Source organism: Elephas maximus, chromosome 17, assembly GCF_024166365.1.
Source record: "Elephas maximus indicus isolate mEleMax1 chromosome 17, mEleMax1 primary haplotype, whole genome shotgun sequence".
NCBI classification, from domain to species: domain Eukaryota; kingdom Metazoa; phylum Chordata; class Mammalia; order Proboscidea; family Elephantidae; genus Elephas; species Elephas maximus.
This window is the reverse complement of record NC_064835.1, coordinates 32,249,953-32,275,716: the sequence shown is the minus strand read 5'-3', so window position 1 is coordinate 32,275,716 and position 25,764 is coordinate 32,249,953. Positions and strand designations below refer to the sequence as shown.

The following is a 25,764-nucleotide window of genomic DNA, read 5'->3' as shown; positions in this document are numbered from 1 at the left end:
CCAGCTGTCAATGTTTGGTACAAGGGGTGTGGAGCTTATACGAGCCGGTGGCAGGAGCATGCGTACCTGCTGTATCCCTGGGGCTCATCAGAAACCGTCTCACTTCTCAGTCTCTGAGCTTGCAAAAGCAGTGGAAGAAGAAGCCAAGGACCTGTCTTCTGATGAGCAGATAAAAGGCATCACATTTCATTGTTTCAGAGGAAAGGAAATGGAAAAAAATCAAAGGAAAACAAATCAAAGGATGAAGGGGAAGGGGAAACCCCTGGCCTGTGGAGCTTTCGTAGTAGGCTGAGTGGAATAGTGAAGAAACTATGGATGATCTAAGTTTATGTATCATAAGTCCTCTCCCTGGACCTTCTAGAAATCTTTTATGTAATTCTTTAGTTCATAGATGAGAAAACCAGCGCCGAGAGACCTTGCTCCAAACACAAAACTAGTTGGTAGAACTAGGAATTGAACCCTCATCTCATGATTCTTCTCATTACTGGAAGAGTCAGTATAAAATGAAGGCTTGGTCCTATGCTACATTTCTACACTTTTTAGGAACACATGTGAGAATACTAGGCAGCTATTAAAAAATCCTGTAGATGGCAACTCTTTAATGGCATTGAAGTAGGTTAAGTTTTATAACTAAGAAATAATATGTTAAAATACCATATGTGAAATGATCTACTTTATTTTTTATAAAATAAAAAAGAAAATGCCTATCAGCTTAGAAAAGGTCGGACAAGAACCATCAATTGAAATGTTATTCTGGCTACCTCTGGGTGGGGGACTATAGATGAATTTAATTTTCTTGTTTTGACTGTTTCTGTATTTCCTGAATTTTAAACAATAAACCCTTATTACTTTTGGAATAAAAGAGAATAATAATTTTTTGGAAAAAAAAAAAAACAGAGTTAGAAGGCAGAGTTGCTCTTGGATTCAAGATTAAAGTCCTTGAATTTCAATCTTGGAAAGTGATTTTAGAGGAAGAGCATAATTTCAATATAAATCCTTCCCTCTAAAATTCCTGAATTTTTATCACCTTTGGAGCTGGCTTGCATGATCTGAACAAGTACCAGTCCTTCTGTACCTCTGCCAGCCGGAGGTTTTAGCCCTACTCTGAGCAAGGAGCAGCTGTGTCTTTTTAACTCTTATTTTTTTGTTGTTGCTGTTTCTTGTGATCCTATGTAGAAGTACTTCTTATCCAAACACTCAGAGTTACTAAATGCCATTTTCCAATGCCACCAAAACAAGATTTAAAAAATGTTGGACTGTATCATACTGTGCTGTGATGCAAGCTTCAAGAAAAAAAAAAAAATAGGAGTTCAATTTCATTAGATAAGGAGCCAGATTCTGTCAGGTCACGAGCCTCTCCCTGGAAGAAAGATCAGCATTTTGGCAATTCTAGATGTTTGCTGGTTGTGTAAGGGTTGAGTTCAAGCTTATGTGATTTCCTCAGCTGGCTTTTTCAAACATCTGGTTTGTATACTTGTTAGGAAACCCTGGTGGCGTAGTGGTTAAGTGCTACGGCTGATAACCAAAGGGTCTGCAGTTTGAAATCTGCCAGGTGCTCCTTGGAAACTCTGTGGGGCAGTTCTACTCTGTCCTACGGGGTTGCTGTGTGTCAGAATCGACTCAATGGCAATGGGTGATGGTATCAGCCGCATATTGAGCACCTGGGGTCTATGTTTGGAGCTACAAAAACTAGCACTAAAGAAGCAAAATTCAGATTAACTGATCTGCTGATGAGTAAGTAATTCTCCCGTCTTCACACCAGATGCCCCAGTAGACCAGGGAGAGAAAAGAACAATGTACCGCAAAATATGAGGGTGAGTTTTGTTGTTTCAAAATGTGCCTTGGACCAGAAGTCCAGTAACAAAAGTCAGCTGCAGCCACGAACGTGATGAGAGATTTATAGGAAGTAAGACTCATCAGTTTTTAATGTACTCGTTATTTGGGTGCTGATGAGTGATTGGGATTGGATTGGTTTGTTTTTGTGCCTTTTTGGAATACTATTTCAACCAAATGCCTGGCTTACTACTAACATCTTTATTCTGGATACTGCCCTCTGTTCCTCAACATAACCCAGGACCATCCCTAAACGTAGGGACTCGGGAGAAAAGCTAAGAAGATCCAGATGTCTCAGACAGTTGTAAATCTACTTTTGACCTGAATTCTACATACACAAGAAGACTTTCTCTGACCACACCTCTTTCCATCCTCCGACAGCTAGATTATGTCTTCCCATTATATGTTTCATTAGTGTACTACCTATCCTTTTATAGCAAAAATGATATTGCAATTATTTGGCTAATATTTGTATGCTTTGTTTATTGTAAAATCATGGAGGGCAGGGAACGGATTAAGCTTGTTTACCATTGTTCTTGAAACACTTAGCAGTGTGCCTGAAACGTAAAGTATGGATGGGTGAATAAATAGGTGGATAAATAGACAGACAAATGAATGGATGGACAGACGGATGGATGAATGGATAGACTGACGGGCACACAGGTAGACAGATGGATGAACAGAAGGATGGAAAGATGGATGGATGGACAAACGGACGGATTTCTGGATGGACAGGTGGACAGATGGATGGACGGATGGACGAATGGATGGGTGGACGGGTGGGTGGGTTTTGGCTGTATATTATCTAATTTATCTTAACTCTTGGCTCTTTGATATTCCATTCTTCTACCTTTACTCTTGCTGGTATCATTCAACATGATACCAAATTCTGGTACCCAACTCTGTCCCACAGCACACATCACACAACTGTTTCATCATGACCGTCCATCCAATCAACAGAAAAATAAAACGTGTCAGGAGAATGATTTATCTTTTATGTGGCACAAAGTGATGTGAAGAGCTAACCAGCAAAGGCAGGCTGTGTACACAGACAGAATGAGGCACCACTTCACACCATGTGCCTTTTTTTCTGGTATCTGGGTAATATAGCTTACATATGGTATGTTTTCCTGTTACTGTTTTTCCTTACGGGTGATTAAAACAGAAGCAACTGATTTGTGACTTCTGGAATGGATCTCACCTTTTGGGTTTTATCTCCCTCCTACTTTGTTTTCCAAGAGTTTCAGGTCAGAAAAAATGCTGAAATATGTCACTCATTGTTATCAGTGGCTATTGGCCACAGAAAACTCTTCACAGTGCACAGGTGTGTAGAAATGGAATACCAGTCCTGAAGCAGAATGGGACAAGTATAGAATGGGGAAAGAAACACTTTGGTTGCAAAATCCAGTGGCTTTAACCCCTGTAAGCATAAAAAACCAAACCCAGTGCCGTCAAGTTGATGCAACTCATAGCAACGCTATAGGACAGAGTAGAACTGCCCCACAGAGTTCCCAAGGAGCACCTGGCAGATTTCAAACTGCAGACCCTTTGGTTATCAGCCGTAGCACTTAACCACTACGCCACCAGGGTTTCCTAACAAGTATACAAACCAGATGTTTGAAAAAGCCAAGGTGTTTCCAAGGAGTGGGTGGTGGATTCCAACTGCTGACCTTTTGGTTAGCAGTCGAACACTTAACCACTGTGCCATCAGAGCTCCAGTAATGGTTTCTAAATCCCCCCAAAACCAAACCCTTTGCTGTCGAGTTGATTCCCACTCATAGCAATGCTATAGGACGGAGTAGAACTGCCCCATAGGGTTTCCAAGGCTGTAATCTTTATGGAAGCAGACTGCCACATCTTTCTCTCATGGAGTGTCTAGTGGGTTCGAACTGCTGATCTTTTGGTTAGCAGCTGAGCACTTAGGCATTGTGTCACTACAAACAGGCTAAACATCTAGCTTTGAAGGGATGTGGCTTGGAGAAGGACTGTTTATTAGTCCCTTATCCACGAAATTAATCTCTCTAATTTTATTTGCTTACCTGAAAGGGGATGAGATTGCAGAATCACTTAAAATGTTTCTAAGCTCGTGGCTTCTAGGGTTCATGGTCATGATGGTCCTGCACTGTGAAGCATGTCTTGCCTGAGCAGAGGCTCCTGCCTTAGTCCAGGGGCAAGGCACAGGTGGAGAGACGCCTAACACACAGAGGGTGCATCTGGAGCTGCGACTGCACCCTCCTGAGCACCTTGGATAAAGCACAGCTCACGAGCCTCCAGAAGACCTTACGCCCTCACATGAAATAGAGGATTTAGGGCCACTTTACCCCGTATGGAAACCCTGGTGGCGGGTGGTTAAGAGCTACAGCCGCTAACTAAAAGGTCAACAGTTTGAACCTACCAAGCACTCCTTAGAAACCCTATGGGGCAGTTCTACTCTATTCTATAGGGTAGCTATGAGTTGGAATCGACTCGATGGCAATGGATTTCATGCCGTATAGATCAGGAAACATATTAATGATTTCTCTCTCCCTCCAGTGAAAGTGGGCAGACTTCCAAATTCAGACTACAAAACATGCTTGGGAAAACTCAAAAGGTTAACCCTGATGTAATTGTCTTGGAGAGGAGGGCCTGACTTCAAGCCTGGACTCAATCTGTAATCAGTGGACTGTTTCAAAAGGAAAATTTAACGTAGTCAACATTACTTGGTGTGAGCCACCAAGGCACAGCTGCAGCTGTCCTCCTACAGACTTGGCAGGACCCCTCCCCTCAGCATGTTTTAGTTCCACTGTCGGGGCTGAGTCAGTCTTGTCTCTCCCGGTGTGAGCTGGCATTCCGGCCAGAAGGGACATCAGCCCCTCGGTTCTCATCCCCTGAAGATTCATGGAGTGTGGTGAGGACGACTCTGGATTGGGAAAGAGAAGCCTTGGGCTCCTAACCCTGGCCCTGCCATTGATAATGATAAGATAGCTGTTGTCAAGTTGATTCCGACTCATGGAGACCCCATGTATTACAGAGTAGAGCTGCTCCATAGGGTTTTCTTGGCTGTAATCTTTACGGGACCAGTGTATGACTACTGGTGATATGAAGATGTCAAAAGCACAGACTTTGCTCTCCTGGAATCACATTCTAGTGGTGGAGATAAGGCAGGAAAGATAAGGAAGGAGATATAAAAACTTAACTAACACAATGTGATGACATATGAGCAAGATGATGGGTACGTGGAAGTGTTCAGGAAGAGAAGGCCAGGGTTTCTGGGAAGCACAGAGGAAAGTGGGCTTGAGCTGAACTTAAAAGACATGACAGAGGACTGCTGGTTGGGTGCTAAAAAGAGCGAGGTAGCTCCACAGGTACTGACATGGGAAGAAACCATCAGGAAATAGACTACCAAATACAAAACAGCAAGTTGTAGAACAATATCTACAACACGTTAGTAGTTGCCATCAAGCTAGCTGTGACTCATCACACAACCCCATGTACAACAGAACGAAATGTTGTCCAGTCCCGTAACATCTGCATGATTATTGGTGTGCATTGAAGTCCATTGCTGGGGCTGCTGTTTATATTGGGTGCCTTTCAACCTAGGGCTTCACCTGCCAGCACCATATCAGACAATATTCTGTTGTGATCCACAGGGTTTTCATTGGTTAATTTTTGGAAGGTGATTGCCAGGCCTTTCTTCTTAGTCTGTCTTAGTCTGGGAGCTCCATGGAAACCTGTCCATCATGGGTGACAAGTATTTGAAATACTGGTGGCACAGCTCCTAGCATCATAGCAACATGCTAGCCATCATAGTACCACAAACTGATGGATGATGAGTCTACAACAGAATCCCAGGAAAAAGGTATAGTATTTGTATAAAAACAGGAAAAAATCTGGAAGGCTGCATATCAAACTGTACATAGCAGTGACTTTTTGGTGTAAGATTGGGTGAAAACAGACAGGGTGATGATTTTCAGCTTTTAATCATCCCCTTCTATGTTGTTTGACTATGCCACAACAGCATATTAAATTTTCTAATTAAAAAAAATGAGGTGTTGTTTGACTATGCCACAACAACATATTAAATTTTCTAATTAAAAAAAACGAGATATAAAAAATAACTTTGTAGTAGCTGATTGGCAGAGAGAAAAAATGCAGGTACTTTGAGGGAGGAGAGACCACGGGGACAGAGAGGCAAAAAGTATAGGGAAAGGAACAGGGGTCAGAGAAGGGGGTGGTAAAAAATGACGTTTTCAGTGGTCTTTAATTACCCATAATCGTCCATTCTGTCAGGACTCTCTGAATTTATGGAATCCAAAGGATGTTGAGCAGACCCCGTAGAACCAGGATGGCCAAGCAGTGTTCACAAACCTCTGAGCTATTTCCCAGGATATCCCTCTAGGGCCCTCTCAGCACATTTTACATTGTAGAGAGGAAGGAATAAAAAACCCAGAAAGTCAGTGCAAGCAATAATGGAACCACACATGATGGGGTTCTGGGGTGACTCTGCCAGGAAATCTGGCTTCTCCGTGGGCTCTGGCACACAGAAGGACAAGCACCTGGGTGCCAGATGTGTACACACGCCTGTGTGCCACTCCTGATCCATCTGGGGCTCAAGACAAAGGCTGGGCTTTTGATCAAGGGGAGGAGAAACAGTCATCACAAAACACAGGATAAGAGGTTCCAGGGCTGGAGCATGAAGAGACAAAGGTTCTCTGGGCCTTGCTTTCCTTTCATCTTTTCTTCTGGTGTCTGTTCAATATTGGTGACGACTGCACTTGTGATGGTATCTGGATTTTAGCGTCCTCGGTTTTGATAATTTGTTTAGATACTACTTCCCTGCTTACATGTAGTCTTCTGAAGCATCACGCATTTTTTAAAGCGAGATGGAAAGAAAGAAGAGATAATATGTAAAATGCAAAAAATGGCTGATGTTTTGCTTTGTTTCCCATTAAATTTAATTCCATTCTTCATTTCAGACTTAACTGTCTTTGTGTGCTGAGATGGAGGAAGGGATCCTGAGGTTGTTGTGACGGGGCTCCTGCCTTGTCTTGGAGGGGTGGGCAGGAGTGAGGGAAGGTTGGTGGTGAAGAGGCTGGAGGATCCTTGTCAAGATAAGATTCTCACATTCCCCTTATCCATTATTCTACTTCAGAGATACTACCTTGTAATGTAGCTTATCATGCTGAGTAAGTGAAAAGCGCTCTTCACCATAACAACAGTAAATATGCTGGCGGTAATTAGTCTAGCAGGGAATCTAGGTGGTGCAAGCAGTTTGTTTGCTGCTGCTAAAATAAATGTTGGCAGTTCGAACCCACCCAGAGGCTCCACGGAAGAAACGCCTGGTGAGCTGCTTCTGTAAAGATTACAGCCAAGAAAATCCTATGGAGCAGTTTTACTCTATAACAAATAGGGCCACCAAGAGTCGGGGGGCAGACTCAGTAGCAGCTAATAACAATTATTCTAGAAATTCATTTAGGTCCTATTCCAACTGTGTCTAAGCTACATGGAAAACCCTGTCTTGTAGGCTGGGCTATGGAGATACTCCTTCTGAGATGCGAAGAACTCATTCTGCATGACTTTACGTGGGGTCAAAAGATATACCTGTTCCCTAGATCGCCGGATTTTTATTTTCTCTTGAGGACCTTAAAATATACGGTCATCTCAACTGAGATCCTTCCTCACCAAATATAACATCACAGAATGTGGAGACGCATAACCAGCATTGCCTTTTCTGATTACTAACTGCATGACCGGTGGGAAGCTGGGCTAGCATAATTTTCCCTTTTTTGACAGATGACAAAACGGAGGCTCTGAGGATTTGTGACTTGACCTAAATCACAAACTATTAACACAGTTGAGGAAGGAGTCAAATGCAGGTTTCTAGGCTCAGATCCTGTCCTGTCCTTCCTCCTATCTTTTGTCCTGGAGCATCATTTTCTTTTGCTTTGTACCATGCACATGGATCAGAATAGGTTCCCACTTAACCCACCTGCTGTATTTTTGAAGACACAATTTAAAATAAACGTCTTTCTTTCTTTAGGTGCTTCTCTGGGTGTTTGTGGCAGTGGCGGCTTACTTTGCACCATTCAGATTCCTAGCTCAGGTTCTTTCTTACCATGGCAGGGAGTGCAGAGGATGGAAATACAAGACCCTAAGGGAGCTGCTGTCTGTATAAACTCTACTTAGACCTATCTCCAGGCTCTACAGCCTCTCAAGAATCACACTGTACACCCTCACAGGGCAAAAATCCAAGTCTTCTCTACATCCATTTTTGTTCACCTCTTGTGCAGACTTAGTGAACACCATTGTAATGAGTTGTGCTTGGTTTAAATGACTGCAGGCTCTTAAATGGGAGTGTCATGCTGGAACTCTCTGGGCTCTCGAGGACAGGCGGAAGCTGCTGTAGCTGTGTCTTCACAGACTTCTGTCACAGCACAAACTGCACTCTATCGGAATGGTTGATTTATGTGTCTGTCTTCCCACAACGGTGTGAACTTGTTATATTCCTAGTGCCTAGCACAGTGCCTGGCACAGGAGTTTATTAAACTGAACTGAACAGACAGCACTATCTCTTAACCTTTTTTCCTAGCCCAATTAATGTGTAAACACAAAAGATAAGCAGTAAAAATCTGCTTGAATTACAATAGCATTTTCACTATATAGTTTTATGTAATGAATGATAGTGACATTGGTCTGAATAACATTTCTCAGATTTTCATAGACTTTTAAAGTCAACCTTTTGTGTCTTCATTAAAAAGCGAAAAGGAGGCAGCCATGACAAATTGTAACTTCCATCTATTACTGAAAGAAAATAGAATCTTTCTTTGAGGATAAAATTCTTAGATTAAGCAGCTAAATAGTGACTCTTCAAATAAAATCACCTGACATGAAATAACCTTATTCATAGAGATAGACTACACTGTAAGATTCTTACCAGAAACTGGAATATGTGAATGAAAGATCCTGCATATTTCCACCTGGGACAGATGCAAGCTTTATTATTGCATTGTTTACATTTTCTCTCACTGGGGACTATATGGTTCTCTCTTCCCTTTTAGTCCTAAACTAAACCAAACTCCAAGCCCATTGCCCTCAAGTCGATTCCAACTCATAACTAGTCTATAGGACAGAGTAGAAGTGCCCCGTAGGGTTTTCAAGGAGCAGCTGGTGGATTCGAACTGGTTAGCAGCCAAGCTCTTAACTCTTAACCAGGGTTCCACGAATCAGGGCCACTATAATTAAGTTATTCTAGAGACCACCTAAAACCAGACTTACAAGAAGAGGGTATGCTAGCTTTACATTTCAGAACTTCCAACTCTCCATTTGGTCTGTCGGCTCTCTTCCAGATGATAGTTTTCTTTAGGAAACACCAGCTTCCCACCAGGTTAATAGAGGCAAAAAAGAAGCCTGAGCAGGTGGACAGCCTGCTTGCTGAGAGCCTTTCCTCACCGCCTTCTACGCAGTCCCCCTCCTCCCCCTCCTTATCCTCCTCGCCTAGACTGAATGGGGACATGATGGAGAAAGTCAAGACATGTGAAACACACTGTCCACACAGTCAGCAGTCACCTTAGTGCCTCAGCACAGGACGAGACACCGCGGTGCCCCACTGAGCCAGCTCTCTTTTCTCATCTCCCTCCCAGGCTCCTTTTCCTTTAGTCCCCTCCGGTGAGTTTTATTGAATTAAAACACAATTTAAGGGATAGGAAATTAAGTGGGATTTGGTGTTACCATAGGTTTTCCATCTAGACCGCGGCGCCAGTTCCCGCGGTGTCAGGGGCTAGCGGAAGACTGCTTTTTGTTCCAGCTCCCCCTGGCTTGACCACACCTCCAAATTTAAGGAGGCTGCTCTATTAGAAACATTATGGTCTTTGCATCCTCTTGCGCCACTGAGCCAAGGGTTCCCGCAGGTAATTGGAAAAGACCACAGTCAGTGAGGGAAACGCAGGATCTAGTCTTCATCCAGTCTCTCCGGCAAAGTAGTAAGTGAGCTGTGAGTTTCTCTCTAAAACTTTTTAGTCCATTTTCCTTTTCCTTTTTTTTTTTTTTTTCATTCTGTGGAATTGAAGGGTAAATTGATGGGAACTTTCAGGATATACAACCGGGTTTTCCTTTTTTCTTTTCATATTTTGCTGTATTTCCCATTCAACTGTTTATTTAGTAATACTTTTCAAAAATACCTCCTAACCTTGTTAGAATAGTCTGGAATTAAGACTGCGTTTTATTCTTTTTTTCTGCTTTATAAAAACAAAATCCTGCACCCGTTAGATATTCAAAGTTACATGTCAGAAACTCCATATTTTTTCTTAGTGTCTTGGAGAACTTCCAAAGAAATAAAACTGTAGTTAAAGAGTGAAATCTCTTTCTTTTCTTTTTTTTTCTCTTTTATTCCTAGCAAGCCTACCGTTGTACATTTTTGCCTAGCAGCATAATGAATTGCTTTTATGCAGAGGAAATTGCTAAACGTTGGAATCTTGCAAGCCAAACTCGCCTCTGTCGTGATTTTTTTTCCCTGTCTGTGCCTCAGAGTTCTTCAAGGGTTTAACAGTCTGGTTGGAAACCCTATGGGGCAGTTCTACTCTGTCCTGTAGGGTCACTATGAGTCGGAATCCACCGAGGGCAATGGGTTTGGTTTGGTTTTTGGTTTACCAGTACCAGTTGTTTTCTTTAGGACTGTAGTTGGAAGGGGGAGTCTCCAAGCCAGGGGGGCATTTTTCTCCCCTGGACTTGAGAGGTGCTGTATAGAGAAGCGGGAGCCCGGATGGCAATTCCGGTGTTTTTATCTGACAATTTTACATTTTACTTGGCTTCTTCTCATCCACTGTTACAACTCCTCTGCTGTCCACTTTCAAAGTAGCATTTATGTGGGCGAACGGTTCAAAAAGGTGCTGGGTTACAGAGAGCAGGGCACTTGATTGCAGGCTTTCCTTATTACTTTGTGAAAAAAATTTTTTTTTTTTTTGTAATCTCAAGGCCTTTTTTTTTTTTCCTACTTTATGTCACTGATGTGTAACTGTAACTGAAAAAAGATATTTGTTAAACATCGGGAAACAGATTGTAAAATGATAACTCTGCAGCTCCATTTGATTTGTAAGATTACGGACACTTCAGCTCTGTCATCAGCTGGGTTCTGGGTTACATCGCCTCCGTTTTATCTCCAGAGAATCTGTTTGCTTCTGCACACAAGGGTTACACCCTGTGGGTGGCTGGGTCACTGAGACCCTCATTACCTGTTGTTCCTGCGTGGACGGGGTGGGGTGGGGGAGAGCGAATGAGTTAATGTCTGCGAAGTGCTTTGAAGATGAAAAGGTCTTTTCATGTGTTTAGGATTGTAGTTATTAATATTAATATTTGAAGAAGCATGCTGCTTCTAATTGTAAATCAGCAGCTTCCATCCTTGCCAACTCAGTAGTGAAATAACAAACAGTGAAGGCAGCCGCACGCCCCTTCCGTCCTGGTTCCACTGCGAAGGATGTGGGGGTAACAAATCCGATACTTCAGAGAGGTTGGCTTTGCATTACAGGCTCCTTACACGGAGGGGCTGCTTGGTAGAGGTGCAAAGAAGTCCAAGAAAAGAGCAGGGTGGTGAGGTGATGGGGCGGTGTAAAAGGGTTGCAGTCCTTCAACATCTGGTAGTCTGTGACCTTGAAGAGCTGGTAACGATTGGACCAGGGCCAGTTGCCTGTGCGAGATTATAACAGAATTCAAAGGCGAGCAGGGCCAGAACCGGAACCAGCACTGGGTCTGAAGTCAGGAGACATCTATGTGCACTTGACTTCTGCTAGAGGTTAGCTTTGTAATGGAGAAAAAGTTATTTAGCATGCCTGCATCTCCTTTTCATCTCTAAAATGTGAATAACCATCTGCATCCACCTACTTCACAAAGATGAGAGAAAAGAAGCAGGTAGCGGAGAGCTTTGAAAAACAGAAGTGCCAGCGAGGTCGCGGGACAGTATAAGGAGGAGTGCCAGGATTTGGGTGTGTGGGTGCAGTCCCTAGGGCAGGATGAGGTGGAAGGCAAACAAATGCTATAGAAACAAATACTTGGCACTTAGATGCTTCTCTTTGGCTATCCTTGGTGCCTCAATGCCCTGGCGATTTTCTTACCAACTCAGGTTCTGCTTGTGCCTCACAATTTTATTTATTTGGTGAACAGATCTGTTTGCGACAGCAACTGTCCTTCATAATTATCTGCTCAAATTCCCAGTTATTTGTATCAAACAGCAGAAGGAATTGCTGCATCCCAGAAGCTAGGGTATCCGTGATTTCTCTCACTCTCTCCTTTCTTTCTCTCTTTTTTTGGGGGGGGGGGTCTTAATGGAAGTTAAACTTTAATTTAGTATTTGAACGAAATCAATGCAGGATGCAGCCATTTTGTGGCATGTCTCTGAGGGCATTTGAGGCAATCTTGTGAGTTTCTGCAATTCTGGGAAAACTTACATATGAAGACACAACCCATGTTTGCCTCACCTCCCTTGTCCCTGCTCCTCTGAAAGGACAGTGGAGTAGGAAACTCAGCCTCTGGATTTAATACCTGGCTTTCTCCATTTCACAAAGGAAGGATGGGAATCCCTGACATTTATGGAGCACTTAATATGGTACAGTTCTTTTGTCAGGTGTTCTGTATGGACTACTTCATTTAATCTACAATGAAGTCTTTGAGGTGGGCACTACTCTTATCCCCATTTAACAGACGAGACTGTAAGGCTGAGTAACGTGACTAACTTAGAAAGTCATGGGAGCCTGTTAGAACCAAGAGAGCCTGAGTCCCAGAGATTGTGGTCTGAATTGTATCTCATAGAAACCTTCAGAGCTTTGAGGCACTTCAGCACCTTCAGGATGGGCTTGTTGCTTAGGCAGAGGATTTGCTTATCTGGGTGAACATGACAGATGAGGTCTATTTTCCAAAGGGGAACTCACGTGTTACCGATTCACTGTTACGAGGATACCGACTATGATGAAGAGCTGCAAGGTTTGGTTGGCTATCCCTGCATCCCTCAGGTGATGGATATTGACCGAGTGTCTGCTCTGTACCCAGCCCTCTGTTGGGGGCTATGGCAGGTACAGAAGAAGCAATATGTAAGTTCCATTTTTTTAAATTTACAGATGAATTTGAGAGTCAAGATTTTACCTAAAAAGAGATTAAAAATAAAAGACCACATACTAAAGTGTTAGAGTGTGATGCAGTCTATGGGTGCTGGGGGAGCTCAGGTGGGAAAAAATGGTACGGAGAGCAGTGCAGGAAGGATGTTTGTGATCTTTTTTTTTTTTTTCCCCTCAAGGAGGAGAGTCTATTTGGTGTTCCAGTTAATGAAGTACTCTGCTGTCTCAAAAACAGAGGGGTGCAGTTTGGGTGCTAATTACTAGAATGAGAGTAAAGCAGCAAACTTTTAAGGCAAATGTCAGGAAAATATCCTTCCTGGGGAGAAATACAATATATAATTTTCCCAAGAGACATGGAAAAAAAGAAAATCTCAGAATTTGAGTCTTTTTAGATTTTTTTATTAAAAAAATTATCATTTAGACATAATTTCAGATGCATAAAAAGTCACAAGAAAAAAGTACAAAGAGTTTCCAAAAGATCTTAGTCTTTACAAAATTGTGAAAAACATAACACACATCACTCTCCTGAATCATCTTTTGGTTCCTGCGGTGATCCTTACTCCAAAACGAATCCCTTCTACCGGGAAAGCAGCAGTGCCAGTTTCCCGGTTTAAGAGTCTACATTACTGGAATCATGACTTCTTAGGAAAGGCAAGAGATCTTGACAGACGTGGCCATTACCTGGCACATGGCTGAGAGGCAGGGACAGGTCCTGAGTGTCACCTTCTTCCTGGCCCGGCCTGCAGTGCAGCTCAGGTGAGAGTCAAAATTCTGCCCAGACTACGGCCCAGATGTCTTCTTGTTTTTATTTTATTCTTTGGTGGGCACTGCCTCCTAAACGCCCACCTTGTTAGAATTTCTTGTGAATCTATGTCAGTCTAGGTCCTGCCTTGTTACTCCAGGTGCGGCCCTCTGACCCGCAGCTGTGCATCACCTGGGAGCATGGTAGAATGCAGAGTCTCCGGCCCCACCTCAGGGGCACTGAATTCGACTCTGCATTGTAACATGATCCCCACCGTGATTCCTAATAGTTTGGGCAGCTCTACTCTGAAGGAAACAGAACAAGGAAACAAACAAAAACCAAAGAGTCTTGTAATACATTCTGTAACGGCTTAGGACTTCCTTATGTTTATATTTAGTTGCTAGAGTGTTACTCTAAAAAAAGTTGACATTTGTATTAGAAGATGTCGGTTTCCCTCAGGAAGCTGCACTATTTTGCTATTTGTGCTGTGCAGTCTTTCAACCAGCTTGTGGCCCACCTTAAGAGAAATGACTGTGTCTTGGTTTTATGCGTAACAGTGGCGCCAACAACAATTGAACAGAACTTGTGGCTCTTTTCTCCTGTGAAATTCCTGATTAATGCTGCTCAGTTTATGATTATGGGAAAGGAACCCTTTTTTGATGACTTCAAAGGAAGTCCTTAAAGAAGAAATGAAAGATTCATGTCATCTGGGTTTAGCTCTGATGGGCAAAAAACCCCAATAATTAACAAAGACTACTATTACTGCTAATGATTGAATGCTTACGAGTTGCCAGACACTGTAGCAATTATCACGTGTAAGGCACTCTGTTGAGCATTTTTATTTTAGATGCAATCCTCCGGAATGATCTCACAAGGTTAGAACTATTCATTTTAGAATTGAGGCAAGGAAGGCTTTGGGAGATCAAGAACTTTGCCCTTGGCCATTATTCAGTAAGCAGCTCCCCGAGACTAACTCAAGGTCTCCAAGTCCAGAGCTCTTTACCACTTTGCTACACACTTAACCTCTCTGGGCTCAGGTTGTTGAAATGAAAAATGAGCAGATTTAATGAATTTTCTTTCAGCTCCAAAATTCATCAAATTTACAAAATCCCTCTTTCCTTAAGAATGCCAGCAAGGCATTTAGCATTACACTGAGGAATTTGAACCTTAAAATTTGGGCAGTAAAACAACTGACGCTCCACCATGAAAATCACAATCAGATATAGTCCAAGAAGTTGCTTGCTGGATCTGAGAGACTTAAGACAGCTGGTATCCTTTAGCTCTGTTTTCAAGGGGGCTTTATTAAAGATATCCAGCCCCCTTTAATTATTTGCTCAATATCTGTTTCTCTTTACGGCGTCTCTTAATTTTGGTGAGAGCTCCTTAGGAGCCAGAAGCATATCTAAATTCTAGATTATATGTGACATGCTCCACACACCATGAGTTGCAAAGGAATTATTTAAAATTCTGGAGGCTTTAAGGATTTCTCTGACAGCAACCATTGGATTAAAGTTGACATTTATAGTCTTGCAACCCTTCCTGGAGTTCAGCTTGGCCAAGAACCTTATACACCATGACCTCTGCTACATTCATTGCTGTGAAGTGAAACGTGCTTAATATCATTACGCCAGCTTGTTCTTATTCCCCACCCATCCCCAGGTTCTTAGCTAAAAAACAAAACAAAACAAAAAACCCTAATTTATTTATTCAGTTTTTTATGAGCCCCCATTGTGTTTATGGCACTGGAATAGACCTGAGAGCTAAGCGTGATCATTTGTTGAATTTCATATTTAAATATAGGATTTGAGGAGGCTTGTTGATTATTTTCCAAAAAATTAGCTGGTGAAAACCCTGTGGATCATGACAGAATATTTATTGTCTGAGATAGGGCTGGAAGACGAGCCCCCTAGGTTGGAAGTCACCTAAAATCCACAGTGACCACAACAGTGGACTCGGGCATACTGGCGATAGTGAAGATGATGCGGCAACGTTTTTTTTTTTGTTGTACATGGGGTCGTCATGAGTTGGAGCCAATTCCAGAGCAATTTCCACAACATTTGAACGCAAAGCTGTAGCCACTTATACTGTAAAGCAGTTTACTGAACGTTAGTTACCTTTAGCCTGTTAGAAGGTGTTTCTATGTGAAGGCTGATTGACTAGAAAACGTAGATTGTTAGTTTCAGAAAAGTGTCAGTCACTGGGACTAGCATTTGTTTTCTTTCCTTGTTAACTTCCTGGACATATAAGAGCAGTGGGTCTTTAACGTATTGCCGTGATGTATGTGAGAGGCAACCACTTTCTGTCCATTTTTGACAATGCCATACCAGCAGTGTGATGGTAAATGATTTATTTTCAGTAAGGAGGAAACAAAAGCAATCTATGAGCCAGTCTTCATTACCTAATTGTTATGATAAAACAGACTAACACGTTGCCTTCGAGTCCCTTCAGACTCATAGCAACTCTTTAGGACAGAGTAGAACTGCCCCATAGGGTTTCCAAGTCTGTAAATCTTTACCGAAGCAGACTGCCACATCTTTCTCCTGTGGAGCAGCTGGCAGGTTTGAACCGCCAACCTTTTGGTTAGCAGCCAAGCACTTAACCACTGAGTCACCAGGGTTCCTTAAAACAGATTAAAGCCACCTTATATTCTCTCTCTCTTTCAGGAGATGATAGCGAGTTCCTCCTTGAAGAAGGGCAAAACTACATGCTCTTATAACATTTTACTGACATGAGTCCATGCTGGTATTCCAAGAAAAAAAAAAGGCTATGTCAATTTATACGGGATTTTAAAATGCTGTGTTTAATTAGGAGATGGGGTTACTTAGAGAAACAGGAGCTGGGTAGGAGTTATTTTCAGGCTACTAGGCAAGTAAAGAGCCCTGGTGGTGCGTTGGCTAAGAGCTCGGCTGTTAACAAAAGGTTGGCAGTTTGAATCCACCAACCAGTCCTTGGAGACCCTATGGGGCAGTTCTACTCCGTCTTATAGGGTCACTACGAGCCAGAATTGACTCAATGGCAACAGATGACTGCTGACTCTGGCGATGTAAGCACAGGTTGGGGGAAGAGTTAGTTAGCAGTGAAACTGCAAAGAAATAAGACTGAGACGTTAATTGTACTATTAGTTGTTGCTTTATGAACAGACGCTAATTATACTACTAGTTGTTGCTTTGTGAACTTAGTGACAGAGTTGGGGAATTCAGTGGAGGTTACAGAAGCCCATAGTACATAGGTGCGGACTACTGAAGATAAGAAAGAACGCTTACTACTGTGAAGCTGGAATTCTTAGTCAAGGAAGTGAGGTTCTTAAGAACTTAGTGAAAGATTTGATGAGTGAGGCAGAGAAACCGTCTTCAGGGTTTTTTTTTTTTTTTTTTACCGTTTTTCTTTTCCACAAGTTATAGCCCCAGTGTGTCCTTCGGGGAGAGAAGAAAATGAAAATATTTTACTATGCTTAAATTTGAGTTCCTGGAGCACTGGACTTGATAGCTTTTGCTCCACTGCCTGATGAGTGGGGTGATTTATGACAATGATTTGGAAACTACGAATGGACTACTCATGAGAATTAGAAAGAAAACAACTGGGGAGAACAGACACACTCATCAACCTGGTTCACCCATCAGTTTGGAGAAAAATATGGCCCTGCTTATAGTTAGCAGGAAAGAAGCCTCGCTTCAGGGTTGTGTGTGTCTACACCATCACAGGTGGCAACTGGCTTTTCTCCCAGAGGCATCTTCACTGCCTTGGAAGTACTCAGCCATTTACAGGTAACTATTGCACACACTGACTCTTTCATGAACAGATTCTGTGCTCAGTCTGGGTCTTTAAAACCTGACTCATGAGGCATTTGGAAAGAAGCAATTCAAATTCTACCTATTGCTGGTTAAAGAGGTTTCCTTCATCACATGGATGGCAGTGCTGCCTTTAACTTTGGCAAAAGTGCTGCCATTTGGAGCAAATTGGTTGCCATCAAGTCAACTTCGACTTATGGCGACCTTATGTGCTTCAGAGTAGAACTGTACTCCATAGTGTTTTTCAGACTGTGAACTTTTGGAAGCAGATGGCCAGGCTTGTAGGGCAGTGACTACAGCTTGGTACACACAGAAAGGCAGGAAGGTGAGTACTGTCTGGTGCACACAGAGAGGCAAGGTGGTGAGTTCAGCCTGATTCACAGAGAGAGGCAGGGTGGTGAGTTCAGCCTGGTACACACAGAGATGCAGGGCGGTGAGTACTGTCTGGTGCACACAGAGAGGCACGGTGGTGAGTACAGCCCACTGCACACAGAGAGTCCCTGTGGTGAGTGTAGCCCGGTGCACACAGAGAGGCGGGGCAGTGAGTACAGCCTGGTGCACGCAGAGAGGCGGGGCAGCAAGCACTGTATGGTGCACACAGAGGCAGGGTGCTGAGTACAGCCTGGGGTACACAGAGAGGCAGGGCAATGAGTACTATATGGTGCACGCAGAGAGGCAGGGTGGTGAATATAGCCTGGTGCACACAGAGGCAGGGCGGTGAGTACTATGTGGTACACACAGAGGGGGAGGTGGTGAGTACTGTATGGTGCACACAGAGAGGCCAGGCGGTGAGTACTGCATGGTGCACACGGAGAGGCGGGGTGGTGAGTACTGTATGGTGCGCACGGGGGAGGGGGCGGTGAGTACCGTATAGTGTACACAGAGAGGCGGGGCGGTGAGTACAGCGTGGTGTACACAGAGAGGCGGAGCGGTGAGTACCATATGGTGCATACAGAGAGGGTGGACGGTGAGTACTGTATGGTGCACACAGAGGAGGCAGAGCAGAGAGTACAGCCTGGTGCACACAGAGAGGTGGGGTGGTGAGTACTGCATGGTGCACACAGAGAGGCAGAGAGGTGAGTTCAGCCTGGTGCACAGAAGTGGCAGGGCGGTGAGTACTGCATTTTGCACATGGAGGAGGCAGAGCGGCTGGAGAGGACAGGCAGGCCCCAGTTGGAAGCATGACATCCTCCTCCTGAGGACGCAGTGGCATCTGCCCTGCTGCTGGGGCGCTGCTGGGTCCTAGTCACGAAAAATGCAGCCAGTTCTTCCTGACCCTCTGTTGTCAAGTGTTCAAACTATTTCTCCACCCAGACAGGTCTCTTGGCTGCTTCTAACTGGGAGTGAATCTTGAATCATGTGGGGTTGTTTTGTGCTTAGGTAACAAATGTGTGTGATGCCAAGACAATAAATTGGTCCAGCTGATGTTCAGACAGTGTCATGTGGGAGACAATTCTCTTTGGCCAACAAGCAAAAAAAAAACCTACGCACTCCTTTTACTTTTTCTGAAAGGCTTTACATCTGCAGCAGCTGTACTATATCCCAATCGACAAGTGGAAAAAGGGTGGATTATGTTTTTTCTTTCTCCAAAACATAATAAAGCAGCTATCCATTTCTGTCCCAGAGTTATTTCCTGAAATGAGAGCCCTTGAGAGCCCTGGCGACTCCCACTTTTTGGTTTCCTCCCTGGGCAAAGGGCTTTCCCCCCAGGGAAGTGCCATTCATATCACATGTGGCCTCACTGGAGACAGCCGGCGTGGAATGTGCCACACGTGGGCCTGGGGTTTCCTCCCTTGCTCTGTCAGTTGGAAAGAGAAAACATTTTTCCACTGACCACTTTTCCAAGTGTGTTGCTATGAGGAGTGTTGTTTAGCCAGCAGACTGAAACCCTTGGTCTCTGAGCTGGGCATCAGAACATGGCTGCCAATTCCAGAAGGCCTTTCTCTTTCAAGTATACAAGAGAAATAGGAATTCAGAAGGAATGCTTGAGCGGGAAGAAGCCTTGGAGCTCACTGAGGCTATCCTCACAGTACGTGGTCAGGACCCTATTTCATCCTAAGGGCCCAGCACAGCGACTGACACGCAGTAGCTGCTCAGTATTTTTAGAAACAAACACTGAACAGGTGACCGCTCACGTAGATGTTAGCAATGTCCTTGGGCTGGAGTTGTTATCGTTATGCTGTCCAGTCGGCTCTGAAGGACTAGAGTACCTGGATCTTTTTCTACTCTTCAGCTTTACCACCGGGGAGTCCTTCCTGGGTCTCTTTTGCTGCAATCAAAATTCCCTAAAAAACTAAAAAGCAAAATCTTGAATAACATAGCCTAGTGTTCCAGAACCCTTAGTTAATTTTTTTTTTTTTTAATTACTATTATTTTGGCTACATTCTACCTGGGGGAGAAAAGACATCATAACGCAAGGTTTTAGTTACAAAACATAAACACATTTCTGGAATAAGTTATTTCTTTAGAAGATTTTTAGCTCACATCTCCCAACCATATTATATTAGTGGCTTTGTAGATTACAGCCCTTTTGTATAATTTCATATTGCTGAGGTCGGTTAACTACATTATTTAAATGCATTTTATGTGAAAGAAGATATGCCCATTGGTTGTCACGTTGTACCGAGATGGTGAACCAAAACTGTAAACTGAATATAAGATATATCTTAGGAAAAAAAACAAACAAAACCAAACCCCTTGCTGTTGAGCTGATTCCAACTCATAGCGACCCTAAAGGACAGAGCAGAACTGCCCCATAGGGTTTTTTCCAAGGAACACCTGGTGGATTCGAACTGCCAACCTTTTGGTTAGCCGTGGTAGCTCTTACCCACTACTCCACCAGGGTTTCCAAGATATATCTTAGCAAAACAAACAAACAAAAAAAACTATTATCACCCAGTTGATTCCAACTCATGGGACCCCATGTGTATCAGAATAGAACTATGCTCCTTAGGATTTTCAATGACCGATTTTTCACAAGTAGATTGATAGACTTTTCTTCTGAGGAGCCTCTGGGGGGACTCAAACTGCCAGCCTTTCAGTCAGAAGCCAAGCACTAAACCATTAATACTCTTTCTACTCATTGAAATGTGTCAATTGTTTTATATGTTAGCAAGAATAAAGGAAAAAGATCGATAAATACAAACCTGAAAGCAGTTGAGACTAAAATTTCAGTTCCGAACAATAGGAATTTGACCTCTGAATGATGATGATGTCATTGTTAGGTGCCGTCAAGTTGGTTCCAACTCATAATGACCCTATGTACAACAGAACGAAACACTGCTGGTCCTGCACCGTCCTCACGGTCGTTTCTTTGTTTGAGCCCATAGTTGCAGCCACTATGTCAATCCATCTCCTTGGGGGTCTTCCTTTTTTCTGTTGACCCTCTACTTTACCAACCATGATGAATACGCCTAGGAATGTAATCTTCTAAGTCATCCAAGAAAGCTTTTTTTTTTTCAGTGTATGTAGTATTGAATTTATGAAAGTGTGTGAACGAATACATTTTGAAAAGCATTTAGATCAACAGAAATAGATGATTTTCCTGATAACCAGCAGCTAGGTGGAAACTCCCCTCAGCCAGAACATTCTTCAAACATTCTAATCACTCAGTCTTGCAATACAGATAGTAGCTCTGAACAAGCAGGGTGTGATAGCCCTTCTTTTTTTTTTTTTTTTTCCAGATGAATACTGAGTATTCAGTCCCTTCTCCAGGGCTCCTCTTGGGTGTCTGGGCCTTGGGGTACTGGTTGATGTGGCTCTTCAGTGGAGCCTTTTCATCCTCTTTCTCCAAGTTCTCTATTCCTTCCTGTGTCAATTAATTTACCCCACAGCTGTGTACTGAGTACCTGCTACATGTGCCAGGCCTGGTGTGGGGAGGTGGGGAGGGTGATGCACACAGTCCGTGCCCAGAAACCCTACAGAACCTTTACTGCCCGTTGAACCTATTATCCACGCTACCTGGTACTGTGATACGTTTCCCTACTACATTATCGGAAACCCTGGTGGCGTAGTGGTTAAGTGCTATGGCTGCTAACCAAGAAGTCGGCAGTTCGAATCCGCCAGGCGCTCCTTGGGAACTCTTTGGGGCAGTTTTTCTCTATCCTATAGGGTCGCTCTGAGTCGGAATCGATTCGACGGCAGTGGGTTTTTACTACATTATCAGCCCCGGAGGCTGGAGATGGGGTCTCATACATCCCTGTGTGTGTTCGCAGTGCCTTGCACCCAGCAGGGGCTCTCGATGAGCACTTGTCAGGGAGCATAGCGGCGCACAGCATGAAGCCCGGTGGTGGACTGGGACTCAGGGACCTCTGTGGCCACTTGGCCTTTCTGCGCTTTACTTCCTTTCCCTGTAACACCGAGAAGCGAGAGAGAGGATTCCTAAAGAGACCTCTAGTTCTAGCACTGGAACCCACTGTGTGTGCCAGCCCTCAGCGACTGCTTTCTCCCACCAGGTGCCGAGAGCGCCATGAGCTACTTCGCGGACTCGGCGGTGAGCAGCCCTGCGCCTTACTGTGCAGCGCGCCCCGGGGTGGCGGTGAGTCCTGGGGCACTGCTCTGCCCTGGCCCCCTCTTCTCTCCTCCCCTTGCTCCTTGTGTCCCGCCTCTCCTAGTCACAGAAGCTGGGATTTGCACTCCCTTTGGAATAAAATCAGCTTTGACTCTTTTGGAGCAGCTAAACTGTGAGATTTTTATCTTTAAAAAGTTTTTTCTTATTATGGTAAAATATATAAAGTCCCATTTTAACCATTTTAAGTGTAAATTCTATAGTATTAATGATATTCACCATGCTGTGCAACGGTTAACACTCTCCTCTCCCGGGTGCTTTTCCTCCTGAAGCAGAAACTCGGTGCCCTCTCAGCCACAGCTTCGCATTCCCCCCTCCCCGGTCCCTGGTGACCCTTATAAACTTCTGTCTGTATGTTTGCCTGTTCTAGATAGTTCATAGAAGTGGGATCATACAACATTTGTGCTTTTTTGTTGGACTTATTTTACTTAGCATAATGTTTTCAAGGTTCATCCATGTTGTAGCAAGTATCAGAACTTAATTACGTTTTGCAGCTGAATAGTATTCCGTTTTATTTATCCGTTCATCTATTGAGGTACACTTGGGTTGTTTCCACCTTTTGTCTATTGTGCATAAAGCCACAGTGAACACTGTTATACAAATATCTGTCTCAGTCCCTACGCAATTATCTTCTTATGCAGCCCTGGTGGTGTAGGAGTTGAGCGTTTGGCTGCTAACCAAAAGGCTGGAGTTTGAATGCGCCAGCTGTTCATTGGAAACTCTGTAGGGCAGTTCTGCCGTGCCCTGTGGGGTCGCTATGAGTCAGAAATGACTCCATGGCAATTTTTTTTTTTTTTAATAAACACCCAAGACAGCTGGATTTACTGATGAAGATTTTAGTATTTTCGAGTTTCAGAGACTATGACTCAAACATGGGTAACGGTTTATCCAGGTGATTTTCGCTACTCAGCTCATTTGGTGAAGACTTTTCAGGTATCAGTGTATCTTAGAGCCATTCAGAGTATAATTTAACTCATTTTTTACTTCATGCATAAAAGCTAAATAACAAAAGTTTTCTAATCACATAATTTATAACTGGAGATGAAATGTGACGATAAGTTTATGAATCCTAGAATAAGAGGAGTAAAAGGAACTTTAGAATAAAATCCAGGTGGTCAAGTTTCTTGCCCATAGGAACGAAGACCCTCGCCCAAGCTGTGTGCTTATCAAGAGAAATGCTTAGATTCATTTCTTCTAATAATGCTTAGATACATTTCTTATAAGTTGACTGTAGATCCTACAATGCTGTCATTGATCAATTCCAATGCTAAATGAACCACTAATGTTAGTGGATATGTTCTGTATGTTTCTATACAAAGATTTCCAGTTCTAGCTGCCATTGAGTCAATTCTGACTCATGGCGACCCCATGTGTCAGAGTAGAACAATCCTCTCTAGGGTTTCCTTGGCTGCGACCTTTCAGGAGGAGATCACCAGCCCTTTTCTAGAGGCACCTCTGGGCATGTTCGAACCGCCAACGTTTTGGTTAGTAGCCCAGTACTTAACCATTGGTACCACCCAGGAACTACTTACACAACCATAACAGTCATAAATGATGAATGTCTAATTCTGGAAAAGGGCAGATCAGTTCATTATTAACTCTCCACAGCACATTTGATGGTCTAAATAGACACCAATCAACCAGAGCTTTTCCGGACCCCAGGCTCTGACTGTGTACTGGCCACCGTTCTGTATGGCTTTTTAACACTGGCATTCTTAAGTGAATCTCCCTGTCACTGTGATGTGTATTAAAACATTTTACTTGTTCGAAATTCTTTTCTGTAGCTTTGAAAATAGAATTTCTCGAAAGCTATTCTGTGTTAAAGGGAGAAGACCCATTTTAAGGATAATCAATAAATCTCTCTTCACTAGCTGTTCTGTACCACATTTTTCTTCTTTTTAAAATGGCTTCTGTTTGCATAAAGCACCATTAACTATTCTAAAAAATTAGAATCGGAAAAAGAAACCGTAATTCATGTCAGAAATATTTTTTGAAAAAAAGCGAGCGCAGCCGGGAGTCACTGAAGCTTGCTTAGTAGAACTTGCCAAGGGATTCGCACTTTAAGGTCACTCGAAGGGTGGGAGAAGCTGCCAAGGAGAGGCCCCTCCTGTTTCTTGCACGGGGTTATCACCTAAGGTCAGCACAAATTACATTTTTCTTAAGGATGATAATGTAGAGATTTATTAAAATAAATAATGATACCGTGATTTCAGGGCAAACTGTCATTAACTTGGAAAAATAGATTTTAGCCTATGTTACTTCTCCTTACCAGTATTGTAATCAAATCAAAACAAAATTAATAACTTGTCTAAAAAAATCAATGCCACACAACTTTGAATTAATTTTATTCCATTTTAGACACTGATATAAAAAAAAGATTTTACTTATAAGTACACCTACTCCCTACTTATCGATTGTCTCATTATCCAACATTTCGCATTTACAACAGTAAAAAAATCTGTCCGACTATTTTGCGCATTAACGATGTACATCTGTCAGTAACAAACGCCCAGGTGCGAGGCGAGAGTAACCTTGGCTGTGATAGTTAAAGTTATGTGTCAGCATGGCTGGGCCATGATTCTCAGGGGTTTGGCAGTTATGTAATGATGTAATTTGGCAGTTATTTTCACATAATGTTGGTTTTCCCATAACAACCTGCTCTTTGGAACTGGACCATGTTGATAAACGAGGAGTAGGTGTATACAAGTTGCAGGTATAATATTAAATTATCTTAGACAGAATCTCTGGAAATTGTCTAAGATCAAAAAACTAAAAACCAAATCACTCTAAGCTCATATTTTAAACTAAAGAGCCTTTCCTTTCCCAGCTGAAGACACTGGGTGTTTTTAAAGTGTTTTGAATGCCTTTCACTGGCTTCAAAGCAAAGGATTTATCTTTTCCCCCAACAGCCATATCTGAAAAGCTTATCAACGCTTGAGATGCTTTTCACTACAAATTTCAGAGTTGCTAGGGTGAAAGGAGAAGGTTGAGTTAGAGAACTGCTAAGCTATGGTTCTGGCACTTTGACTCATAATTTCTCTCTGAGCCTCGTTTTCTTTGTCACTAGGACTACTTAACCCTTCAGAGCCAAAGAGGAAGCAGAAAAGTCCTTTAACTTATTTGTATATTTTCTCACGAAGATGGATAGATAGATGCCCATTGCTGTCGAGTTGATTTCGACTTATAGTGACCTTATAGGACAGAGTAGAACTGCCCCGTAGGATTTCCAAGGAGTGGCTGGTAGATTCAAACTGCTGACCTTTTGGTTAGCAGCCTGAGCTCTTAACGACTGAGCCACCAAGTCCCCAGATAGATAGATAGATAAATAAATAACATTTATTAGTGGAAGCTTAAGTTCAATAAACCAGCTGTAACGGATAACCTCCAAGTTCAGGCTGGGCTGCAGTAAACAGTAAAAGAGTCTGTAAATAGTTTATAAAGTATAACCTCTGGGACATTGGCATTAATTTGTTCCTTCAAAGAGATAGTAGCAAACAAATCTTCGACTCTCAATTCCAATCTCAGATTTTGTGGAGAAGTGACCACACTTTCGTTGGCTTTCCCAGACCAGAAGGTCACAGCCTCGGGCACTCTGGGTCTTCTCAGCTCTCCTGGAGCCCTGCTGTCTAGAGCTCAGCCTGTAGTGCTTGATCAGCTAACCCAAGTCCTGCTGGTCTCAGATTTAGTTATACTGAGAGGTTTGAGGGTGAAAGAAAAGTTATTACAGCAGTGAATTTTCAACTGGGGGTGACTTTG

The 25,764-nt window shown here is 43.1% G+C and overlaps 1 protein-coding gene across 2 annotated transcripts in view; it reads left to right on the top strand.

Annotated features, from left to right (window-relative positions):
- Positions 1-9,714: 9,714 nt before the first annotated feature.
- Positions 9,715-25,764, top strand: part of LOC126061238 (transforming protein p68/c-ets-1-like) — a 36,307-nt gene continuing 20,257 nt past the window's right edge. The window contains exons 1-2 of one of the 2 annotated variants that reach the window (XR_007513718.1): positions 9,715-9,791; positions 21,896-21,978. Coding sequence is in view for 1 of the 2 variants with exons in the window: in XM_049857672.1 (XP_049713629.1) it covers positions 21,910-21,978 (69 nt within the window). In the remaining variant the exon portion in view is untranslated. Of the gene's footprint in view, positions 9,803-21,895; positions 21,979-25,764 lie in introns of both variants that reach the window. The other variant, XM_049857672.1, reaches the window with a different exon arrangement.